This window comes from Kogia breviceps, chromosome 19, assembly GCF_026419965.1.
Source record: "Kogia breviceps isolate mKogBre1 chromosome 19, mKogBre1 haplotype 1, whole genome shotgun sequence".
Taxonomy (NCBI): domain Eukaryota; kingdom Metazoa; phylum Chordata; class Mammalia; order Artiodactyla; family Physeteridae; genus Kogia; species Kogia breviceps.
In genome coordinates, this window is record NC_081328.1 from 36,314,344 (window position 1) to 36,326,063 (window position 11,720).

General features: G+C 54.7%; 1 protein-coding gene across 1 annotated transcript; it reads right to left on the bottom strand.

Moving 5' to 3' along the window:
• Positions 1-221: 221 nt before the first annotated feature.
• Positions 222-11,168, bottom strand: TBX21 (T-box transcription factor 21). The gene is made up of 6 exons (XM_059046607.2): positions 10,457-11,168; positions 3,324-3,478; positions 2,840-2,961; positions 2,050-2,208; positions 1,833-1,894; positions 222-1,597 (listed from the first exon to the last, which is right to left on the bottom strand). The coding sequence occupies exons 1-6, from the start codon at positions 10,945-10,947 to the stop codon at positions 979-981; spliced, it is 1,608 nt and encodes a 535-aa protein (XP_058902590.1). The 5' UTR covers positions 10,948-11,168; the 3' UTR covers positions 222-978.
• Between the last annotated feature and the right edge of the window lie 552 nt (positions 11,169-11,720).

Genomic DNA, 11,720 nt, shown 5'->3' on the forward strand with positions numbered 1-11,720 from the left:
GGGTATCCCAAGACACCTTAAGAGGTGGCATCAGGACACGAAGCATTGCTCTAACTCAGTTTTATCCCCTGAATGAAGTCACCTCTGATTTCTAGAAGGTACATGGTCTTCGGAACTTCAAGTTCTGTTGTAGAGCAGAGAGAACAGCTTTGGTGCACTTGCAGTTCCCGGTAGAGTCCCCGCCCATGTCCCCCACCCAGGCACTAAAGCAGGACACACTTGATAGTTTCGTGTTTATTTTCAGAAAGTGATGAAGACAAAAGCAATATATCCGACACCACTCTCTGTACAATAAATAGCCTCCCCCGTTCCCAAAAAATAAAAAAGAAAAATGCACTCTCACACCCCCCCCCCAAGTCCTTGCTTCTTGAGTCGTGCACAATCCCCCCCCGCTTCCCAGCCCCTTCCTTGGGACCCCACTGCCTCTAAGAGGGTGTGGCTCAAGCCAGCTGCCCAAAGTCATTGGGTCCTCTCCCCTGACTGTGGCTGGCTGGCTGTTATAAAATTCATGTGTCTTTATTTCCAGATCAGGGATTAACACACACACACAAATGTTGAAAGTTACTCTGCAGAGGAAAGAGATCTGAGTCTCCAGTCTGGCTGTCCCACCTGATCCTGAACCCCCCATTCCCACCCCTACACCCCGCAGAAGGGAGGAAGCTCCTTTGTGTCCCAGACCTTCCATTGTCTGTTTTCTGTTCTCCAGCTGGGAACCCACAGCCAGAAGCAGCACCAGGTAAATGACTGTAGTTGGGACAGAGGAAGGGGGCAGAGAACACTCCTCGCAGGTTTCATGGTGGGCCAGGAGGCAGCAAGTCAACCCCAGAATCCTTCTTGGCCCCCTTCTTCCTCAACCAGCTACAGAAGGAGATGGGACAGAGGGAGCTGGGGACGGCTCAGTCCTGGGTCTGTGGTCTACGTTAGTTGGTGTCACCAACCTAATGACACTCTTTCTGTTCCTTTCACCATGTCATCTGCTCAATTGGGAAAATAGTTATAAAACTGGCCTTCGGTTTCCTTATCAAAAGGAGAAGGGGCCCCCGCAGGGGAGGAGCTGTCACCACTAGAAGGATAGGGGGACACACGCCTCCTCTTAGAGTCTCCTTCACCCAGTCCTGAGTCGCTGGACTCTGGCCGGATGGGGGTGATCTCAGTCCACAAGGAGGGGGAGCCCTGGTCTTCTGGCCCCCGCCCCTCTGAGGCTCTAGGGCCAGGTTCCATGGGCAGAGTTCGCGTGGAGCGGAACCAGCTGGTTGGGCCCATCTTGGGAGGGTACTGGGGGGTCACAGGCCAGCCAGCTCCAGGCGCCAGGACCTCCTGGCTTCGGTAGTAGGACATAGTGGACCCAGGGGCGGAGGGCAGGAATGAAGGCTTCATGCTGATAGCTCGAAACTCGGCCTCGTAGCTGTGGTCCCGAGGGGCCCCCAGCCAGTAAGGCTGGGGAACCACATCCTTGGCCTGGCTGGGAAGGTTGGGGTAGAAACAGCTGGGAACGGGATACTGGTTGGGGAGCAGAGGAGAGTAGTGGTCTCCCCCAAGCAATTGACAGTTGGGTCCAGGCGGGGAGAGGACACTGGTGTCAACAGATGCATACATGCTAAAAAAAACCAGGAAGCAAAAGACAGGGGTCATGAACAGAACTGGTCACTTAGGAGCCTGCCTGTCTCACGTCCCTCCCCAGACCCTCCTTCCGGACTTGCCCGCCGCCCTCCAGTACCCAGCCCACACTTCCGCACCGCAGAGGCAGAGAGGGGACGTGCTGAGCACTTGTCTGGTCTCAGAGGGACAAGAGGAGGCCTCTGCAAACATGAGATGAACCCAGTGGCACTTACGACTCAAAGTTCTCCCGGAATCCTTTGGCAAAAGGGTTATTATCAATTTTCAGTTGAGTAATCTAGAGAGAAGTGAAACAGAGTCACTTGAGTCCCGAGTCCGAGGCTGGGGGAACTTCCAAAATCGCTCCCAGGAAGACTGAGGGCTCCACTCTCCCCCTCGTCGTCCCCGCACCCTGCCACAGGCTCAGCCCACCCTCGCCCAGGGAGCCCTCACCTCGGCGTTCTGGTAGGCGGTGACGGCGATGAACTGGGTTTCTTGGAAAGTAAAGATGTGTGTGTTGGAAGCGTTGCAGGCCGCCTCTGGCTCTCCGTCACTGACCTCGACAATGTGCAGCCGGGGCTGGTACTTATGGAGGGACTGGAGCACGATCATCTGAGAGAGGGTAGGACGGCTGTGAGGGAGGGATGGGGGAGTTCAAAGGAACCCTCTCCCAGCCCCACCTATGGCCAGCCCTACAGCCAAGCTAGAAAGGACCCTGAGGTCATCGTGCCCATTCCTCTGCCCTGCCGCCACATAACTTCTCCCAGGCTTCCAACCCCAGTCCCTAGCCTCTTCAGGGCACCAATTTTATTCTCTTGCCCCTTCAGGGCACCAATTTTATTCTCTTGCCCCTTTACCTATCCCCAGATGTCCATTGTGACCAACATATTAGCACAAACAGGGCTTTTCAGGGATAAGGGCACTTTTAATAGAATTGCTCAACTCAAAGAAACTTTGCATCCGTTCCCTGGGACCACCGGTACCAACTCTATACCCAGTATGGTACACGAGTGATGGTAGCCCAGGATTCGGTGAAGAAACCCCCTGGCTGGTTTGGTCCGTGTTGGCCCGAATGTGACGCCTGTCTGCCCTGAGATTCAGCTTCCTCCCAAGGTGGGTGGAAAAGAACCCGAGTCAGAGAGGGAGAGAAGTCGCTCTTACAGAACAGAAGCAGCCTGCAGGACCCGCTGCGACCTCAGGGACAGGGAGGGGTGCGGGGCTATCCCACGGGGAGGAGTCCCACCTGGGTCACATTGTTGGAGGCCCCTTTGTTGTTCGTGAGCTTTAGTTTCCCAAATGAAACTTCCTGGCGCATCCAGTGGGCTCCAGTGTTGGGAGAATCTGGGTGGACGTACAGGTGGTTCCCTGTGGACAGTTAATCTCTTTGGCATGCAGCCTCTGGGACCAGACCCCTGGTGATGTGGGGTTTCTTTGTCTGTTCTGAGGGGGACGCAAGAAGGATGCCGGGGGAGGACAGACGGGAAAGGACAGGGGGAGGTGTGGGCAGAGGACTGGCTAGAGCAAAGGAGAAGAGATGACAAACAGAACGGAAGTGAGAAGTGGGAGGGGAGGGGGTTGGCTGGAGTGGGGTAGGGTGGGATGGGATGGAACAGAGAATGAAATCCTAGGAGTCAGGGCCAGGGGCTTGGGGGTTCCTCTTGGATCCACCAGGGGGCGCCCAGTATTAGACAAAAAGCATGCCCCCCAGTTCGCAAGGAGGCACGTACCTGGCATATTGCCCCCAGCCTTTCCACACGGCACCCACTTTCCGCTCTGATAACGCCAGTGGTGCTGGTCCACCAAGACCACGTCCACAAATATCCGGTAATGGCTGGTGGGCTCCAGCCCAGCCACAGTAAATGACAGGAATGGGAACATCCGCCTGGGGAGAACAGAGAGACGCAAATATCCATCAGCCCCCAACCCCCCGGACAGCCGTGCCCTGCGCAAAGGCTGTCCGTCACTGGTGTGCTGGAGTCGGCTCCCACACCTCACCAGAACCAGCTGGAGAAGTCCAGGAAGTCTGCCAGCCAGTTGTTAAACAGCCACGAAAAATTAAATCACATAAATTTACAATTAAATATATTACATTACAAGCCAAGGTAATAAATACTCAGAAAAATCGCTTCGCAATTTTTTTAAAACTACAGTTTACTATTATCTCTGCTCTTGGGATTGTTTACATCTATTGTACCTGTCCGGCGGAGATACCAGATTATGTGCACTACCGCATGACTCTTCCCAACTCCGCATTCAGTAATATCACATGGGCAGCTTACAAGCAGCCATTATAGGGGTATTTACCACGGAAATCAGCAAACACTATGAATCGGGGCTCTTTTCTTTTTTTTTTTTTGTGGTACGCGGGCCTGTCACTGTTGGGGCCCCTCCCGTTGCGGAGCACAGGCTCTGGACGCGCAGGCTCAGCGGCCATGGCTCACGGGCCCAGCCTCTCCGCGGCATGTGGGATCCTCCCAGACCGGGGCACGAACCCGTGTCCCCTGCATCGGCAGGCGGACTCTCAACCACTGCGCCACCAGGGAAGCCCTCAATCGGGGCTTTTAAAAATGTTTTTCTTTCAGAGGGTCAGTTGCTAGACATTAGCTGCACACCCCTGTCCCTAGCCTTAGCTTGCTCCCTAGAGGGGGAGCAAAGCCACAAGCCAGCCCCACACAGGCAGTTCCTAGTAGGTCCTCATCTCTCAGTTCCCTGAACCCTGGTCTGGCCTCAGTCTGTCATCCATCCTCTCCATCGTGGCTCTAACGGTGCTAACATGCAACTAGCCCCAGAGCACCCATCCACAGGCTCTCCCTGCCCCATCCTCCCGGGCCTGATGTCTGTAGCACAGCCTGCTCCAGGGTCTTCAGAGAAGTAACTGAAGTCCTAGCTGAGCTTCCCATCCACGTGGAAGAGGGACTCTATTGAGCACAATCCTCACGTTCAAAGTCCTGGTTCCCAGGAAAAGTGGAGGAAGTTGGATTTGGGATGCTGTACTATTGTGCTGAGCAATAGATTTCAGAGGAAGAAGCACTACCATACCACAACCATCTCCACCACCTCCACCATCACCACCCCATCACCACCACCACTAAAACCATCATGTCCACTATCACTACCCCCAACATCACATCACTACATCCAACGCCTCCACCATCACCACCATTACTACAGCCAACACCACCCCCATTACTGCCATCACTACAACCAACACCTCCACCATCACTACCCCCACAACCACCACAACCACCACCTTCCCCATCACTGCCATCACTACCCCCACCCCCTCCACAACCACAACCACCACCAGCCCATCACCACCATCACTACAACCAACACCTCTACCATCACTAACCCCTCACCACTACTACAACCACCACCACCCCATCACCGCCACTACAACCACCACCTCCACCATCACCACCACTACAACAAATACCTCCACCATCACTACCCCCACCACCACTACAACCACCACCAGCCCATCACCACCACCACAACCAGCACCTCCACCATCACCACCACCACTACAACCAACACCTCCACCATCACTACCCCCACCACCACCACTACAACCACCACCAGCCCATCACCACCATCACTACAACCAGCACATCTATGGCTTAGTCTTTCTCTTCTAACCCAAGCAGGAAGAGCAGAGTTTTTAAGCTGGCAGAGTCAAATCCTCATCAGAATTACTTTTCATTCCCACACACTTCTCCCTTCCCCTACAAGAAGCCCTGCAGGTTGGGAAGAAAGGGACTGGTTCATGAGTGAGGAAACCTGGGGGAGGGAGAGTTCTAGGGGCCTAGGAGCACTTTTGGGTGGATTCTAGTCCCCAGAGGGTCCCAGATCAACATCGCTAATAACCTTGGGAAGATCTCCTGGGAGGGTACTGTCACATTCCTGTCTTCCCAAGACTCTCCTGGGCTGAGAAAAAGAGACTTAGTGGCCCTATGGCCTTGGATAAGTTAATTCCCAAGCCAAACCTCACTTTCTTCACCCATAAATGGAGATAATAACTCCTGTCCATCTTTCCTCCGAGAGCTGTTAAGGCGTTTGAAGGATGTGAAACTCAGCTCACCGTCTCTCCCATCCCACCCCCATCCCACCTTCTCCCAGGCCCAGAACTATCAAAGCCCTCTGGCCTGGCTGAAGAACCCCAAAGCAAGAGTCCAGAGTTCTGGTCTGAGGCCCTCAGTCCCAGGAGCTCGGTAGGCCAGTCAACTGGAGAGATCAAAGGTTAGGGATGAGACTTTGAGCAATCGAGGGGTGGGAGAATATTTTCAACCCATTTCTACCACCAGCTCATTCTACAACAGTGGTCAGGTCATTCATGTTTCCTATATTGTAACCAGTTCCTATCTAAACATGTAGTAATAGAGAGAAGGGAACATATTCATTCAAGTGCCACTACTTATGCAGCAGCCAGTTCACTGAACCAGTCCTTTGAGATATAAAATGTTATTTCCAATTTATACTTGAAGATAATGACACTCAGAGAGGTTTGGTGATGGCTCCACGGTGGGAGAGCAGAAATGCGGTCTCCTGACGGTAGCACATGCTACCGTCTCACCCCATCCTGCTTATCGCTGGTAGAGTGAAAGGCAGGAGACACGGGAAGACTGTGGGGAAGAGGGAGAGGAGAAGGGAGGTCTCAACTTTACCCTAAAAATCTAGACTCACCACCAGCTGGGATCCCCAAATAGCCTCTGATTTACACGACACTTTGCTGGGAAGGAACCAGGAGTGAAGATGGGTCTGGTGCCAAACTGAGCCCCTAGGAAAGACCGCTCACCACTCACTCAGCCCTCAGAGGACAGGGTCCAAGACCCCAAGTTCCTCTGCTGCTTCTAAGGACTATCCAGTTTGAAATGATTCACAAAGTCATCATATCCCATCCCCATCCTGTACACCTCTGACAATGCTCCAATTCGCCATCGTTAAGTACAAATTAAAAGATGGTTTTTATCAGTCATGTTGGCAAAATGTTTTCAAAATTGACAATATCTAATGCTGATGAACCTGTGGGATAATGGGTCCTCTCGGCCACTATTGGTGGGAGTGTAAATCGGTACCACCTTTGAGGAGGGTATTCTGGCAATGCCTTGTACCAATCCAAATGCAAAAAGCACTCGGGCATCAAGGGATAGCCTCTTCCCGCCAACCTCGGACCCACTGAATAGAAATCAGACAGCCACCAGCAAACGATGCAAGAGAAAGCAAAGCCGTTTTCACCTGCTCCAGAAGAAATAAAGCCAGTCAGCCCCAATTAAAGCAGGCTTAAAGCTAAAAAATAAAAAAAATTTTTTTTAATTTTTTAATCTAAAAAGTTCTTGGAGTTGGAGTGTAGAGAAGAGAAAACCAAAAGGGCTGAGGCCGGTGATCGAGGATGGTACGGGACTGAAATTGTTTTATCAAGCCCTAACTTCGCACACACATATACCAATGCAAACTGAGCTGCTTAACAACAGAGTTACCTTAATTATAATAATCAACTAATTACACCCAGAAAAGTGGGGATTGCCGGCAATTACTGCACACCCACACACCCACGCACGAGACAGCCGCCTCTCTCTTCCTCTACTGAGAATGTCTACCATCGACTATCATACACCGGCCGACTTGGGCGCAGCACACAGACTGCCTCCCAGAAACAACATGAGGCCGGGCAACATGAGCGGGCCTATCAGGCCATGAACCTCCACAAACACACAAACTTGAACTCTCAGCCTTCCAGCTGGCCAGTCCATCTTCTTGTCCTCCGTTCCCCCTCCCAGCCCCATCTGAGCTGCCTGGATCAGTCTCTGGACCCTGGAATCACCCCCTGCTCCCCACCCCATTCTTGCCCATGGAGGAGAGCATTACTGTGTGCACACCAAGCAATGGGTCTAGGGTCGGTGGGAGAGGAAGCATCTGGGAGGGAGTGAGTCAGCCCAAGGCAAAAGGCTACGGGGCTGTGGGTGGGCCTGGGCTGGAAGGATTTTTCAAAAAGGAAGAAAGCCGTGGGTGATGTGGTGGTGACTGGTGGGTCACTGGAAACCATGGAAGGACAGGCCAGCCCACCAAAGCAGGAGGACAGAAAGGGAGCTGTTCTTTGAGCCCAAGTGTTCCTTTTCAGAAGCCAGTAGCAGAAGGAAATGGCTGCCGACTTCCCAGATCACTGGAGCCCAAGCTCACAGTCAGGGGTGCTGAATTGGGGGCGGTGTGTCCTCCGTCCTCTCCACCCCACCATGGGGCCCCCAGGGCCTGATCCAAGAGGAGGCCTCAGAGGAAGTGGTGAGGGGCCACTGCCCCCTTCCAACGGCCCCACAGCCCACAGTGTCCGAAGCAGTCCTTTAGGATGGATTGAAAGTGTGAGGATTGTAAAACATGTGTGCTCGCTCACACACAAAACAATCAGGGAAATTTGATGATATTTAAGAGTTTCTTTTCAGGTTTGCTAATGGCATTGTGTTTATTTTTAAAAAGCCATTTTTAGAGGTGCACGGAGAACTACTTAAGGATAAAGTAATACAGTGCCTAGGATTTACTTACACTATCACTAATATAGTTTCAGACCACAAGTTAAGTGAGCGAGGATAAAGCAGAAACAAGATTGGACCAGTATTGACAGCTGTTGAAGCTGGATAATGGGTAGATGGAGATCTGTTACATGTTTCTCTTCACTTTTGTATATATTGGAATTTTTCATAATAAAAGAAATTAAGTGTGTGGATCTAAAAGAGAGACAACAAAACTTGTCCAGAGAGGATTATTCAGCAGGAAAATAAAGGAAAGAAGGAGGCTGTAGGTGTAAAGGAGGCAACCAGTACAGAAAGACGCATCCACCTAAGACCCCCAGCTAGCCCTGCACCCCCAGAGCCCTGAGGTTCTGCTGAAGCTCCATCTACCTCATCCTTCAGGACTGGAGGGGCTGGGGCCTGGCTGCAAGGCTGTGGGGAGACCCCCACCAGGCCCCAGGGTGGGAAGGCTTCCTGACCACTCAACAGAGTTCAGGCCTGAGCCTGAGTTCAGGTCTGCCGTGTAACCCAGTGTAAGCCACCAGCTCCCCTGGGCCTCAGTGCCCTCAGCTGTAAATGGGGAGGCTGCTTGGCGTACCTAGCACACAGTGAAATAATGGAAGTGAAAGCACTCTGAATGCATCAAGGCCTTCGGACAGTGTGGGTGGCTGTTTTTACTCCTGGTTGTGGGGGACCAGAGAAAGAAACCCAGGCGCATAACATCTGCGTGCTGGTGCCAGTTCTGCCAGAGAAGAATGTGCTGTGTAACCTCAGAAAAGTCTCTTACTGTCTCTGTGTCTATTTCCCTCTCTGTCCAGGGAGAAGATGGGACAGGATCTTCTGAGTCTCCTCCAATTCAGACACGATAGCCTAGAAGCCTAGGCTATGCCTGGGTGCACCCAGACAGGGGCTAGGGCTGGGGGAGCGGAGAGGAATTATCAGAAGGCCTAGAAGATGAAGGCCGCGCCGTGAAAGAAAATGCCAACTTTCCCGGGTTCACCCCCGAGAAAGAGGAACAGTTCGGCAACTTGAAGCCGCTTGTGGTTGGTGGACAGGTCCCTCAATCCCAAGCCACCCCACCGAAATCATCCATCAGGAGGGAAGAATGTTCCAGCAATGCCCAGATTGAATGCCAACCCTCAGGCCCAGCATGGCCTCTCCCTTCTCCCTCCCCAAGCCCAACCCTTGGTATCTGCTCTTTAACACCTCCCAGGTCCACTGATGACATAGCCCCTCCACACAGAGGCCCTCGCTGGTCCGCCGCCCACACGGGCCACCACCGGGAAGGGTGGGTGCTCACTCACACACCAGACACAGGCAGGGCCCACTCAGAGTGTTGCTTACTAAACAAATACCACACAAGTTGCAAGTTTCTCTTTCTTTCCCCTTGTAGGAGAACCGCTCCGGAAACAGCACCCTTGGCCCCAAACCCTACCCCGCAGGCACGGAGCTCAGGGGACCCTGAACCATGGAACCATGGGTTCCCCAGGATGGACTGGTGAGTATCTGGATAAGGGTGGGGCAGGCTTTCAGGGACAAGCCTTGAAGGGTACAGAGTGTGGGACTGGCTGCCAGCTGGGACCCATGGGTTAGCTTCACCTGCTCAGCCCATGGACATCTGTGCCCTCGGGGAGGGGACTGTGTCTGGAAGGAATCTATGCCCCCTCCCACTTTACCCTCTCCCCCCTGCCAACACATGCGCACACCAGACATAGGATCTCAAAATACTACCGGAAAGAAAACTTGGCGACCACTTCTCCATGTCACCAAATCCCAGTTTTACCACACACACACACCCCAGAGCTGACCTGTACACAACAGCAGCAAGGGGGCTGGGAGAGGTGGGCACAAGGGGCCCCGGAGATGAGGGCTAGATTGCTGTCCACCCCACTGTAAGACTGCCCTCCGCTCCGTTTCCCCACCCATAGGGGCTAAGAGGTGCCCTGCTCTGTCAGACCCACAGCACACACTCCCCCTGCGCCCTCCGCGCCCCCCACCAGGCAGGGACCGCACCCCAATGCTGAGTGAAACCATAGGCACCCTCCTCCTAAACGAGACGACGGCTCACTGCGCCCCTCTCCTCCGTCTCCCTTTTGAGTCGTGCCTGTTGGTCCTGAGAGTAAACAACCCCCAGAACTTTCCTGTCCGAAACTCAACTCCTCTTTCCCCCCAAAGCCTGAGCCAAAACTGTGAGGGACACAGAGACACTAGCAAAGTCTAGACAGAAAAAAAAAAAAAAAAAAAAAAAAAAAAAATAGAAGAAGAAAAGAAAAAAGAAAAAGAAAAGCGCGTCGCTGTCCGGGCCGGCGGGACCGAGGAGGCTCCCACAGCTCGGCGCTCCCGGCGCGCGCCTCACTTACCGTCCCTGCTTGGTGATGATCATCTCCGTCTGGTGCTGATTAAACTTGGACCACAACAGGTGGTTGTTGAGCGCGACTCTCAGCTTCCCGGATACCTCCAGCCCCGCCGGCAGCGCACAGTCCTCGCGCGGCCCCGGGTAGAGTGTGGCGCGCGGGTCCGGGGCGGTGTAGGCGTCCCCCGGCTGATAGCCCTCGGCGCCCGGCGTCGGCGGGAAGGGCTCGCCAGCCCCGGGGAAGCCGGTGGCCTGGGGTCGGGGCGGGTAGGCGTAGGCTCCGAGGAAGCGGCCCGGCGGGGCAGGCACCAGGGCATCCCCGGCGTAGGGAGCCCCCAGGCTGGCGCCCACGCGACGGTCGGCCGCGTCCTGTGCGCCTGGCTCCGGGTAGAAGTAGCGGTTCTGCGAGTCGGCGCCTGGCGCCCGGCCCTCGTCGCTCGCCGGCATCGGGTCGGTGCCCGTCAGCATGTCTCGGCAGCCTGGCTCCAAGATGCCCATCCGGGGCGGGCTGGCACCTTCCCGCGGCCGTCGAGGACCGGCCCTTCTCCGCGCGGGGGCGGGCGCGAGGGATCGGCTGGGAGGAGGCTGGCGGGGGTGGGGCGGGGGCGGGGGCGGGGGCCCCACCGGAGCCCGGGCTCGGACGCCTGGGTCCTGCGCCCGCGTTTGGCGGGCGCGCGGCAGCTCCCGGGCTCCGTCTTCAGCGGGCCGCTGTCACTAGCGTCGCAGCGCCTTTGCTGTGGCTTTATGAAGCTCTCTGGGCCTCCCCCCCACCCCCCTCGGCCCCGCCCCGCCTCACCCCGCCCCTCGTGGCTAATACTCGGCAAATTCTAAGCGGTTGGTTAGGACTGCAGGGCCCCCACCGTGTAGACCAGCGAGTCCCCGAGCGCTTTGTAGTTCGCATACTTTGCCTTCTGGGAGAATCAACCCCTCTCCACCTGAAACGCCAGACTGTTTCTCTTCTCTGGACCCTCTGGAAATTCCACCCATTCTTGAAGGCTCAGCTCAAAGGCCCCCTCCTACGGGAAGCCTTCGGTGATGGCCCAGATGGGCTTACTCGCAGGCTCCGAGCCTCTTCGCCCGTGGGCATGTGACAGATGTTCATTGATGCTCACTGTGTGCCCAGGCTCCGTGCTCAGTGGCCTTGTGTGAAGTGTTTGCATTCTTTCTCTTTGCCAGAGACCCAAGTGGATTGTGTCCGATGCATCTTGTTCCTTCAGCCCCAGGGCAGACCTGGGACCTGGTGGGCAGCAAGAAGAGTTCCTTCAAACGAA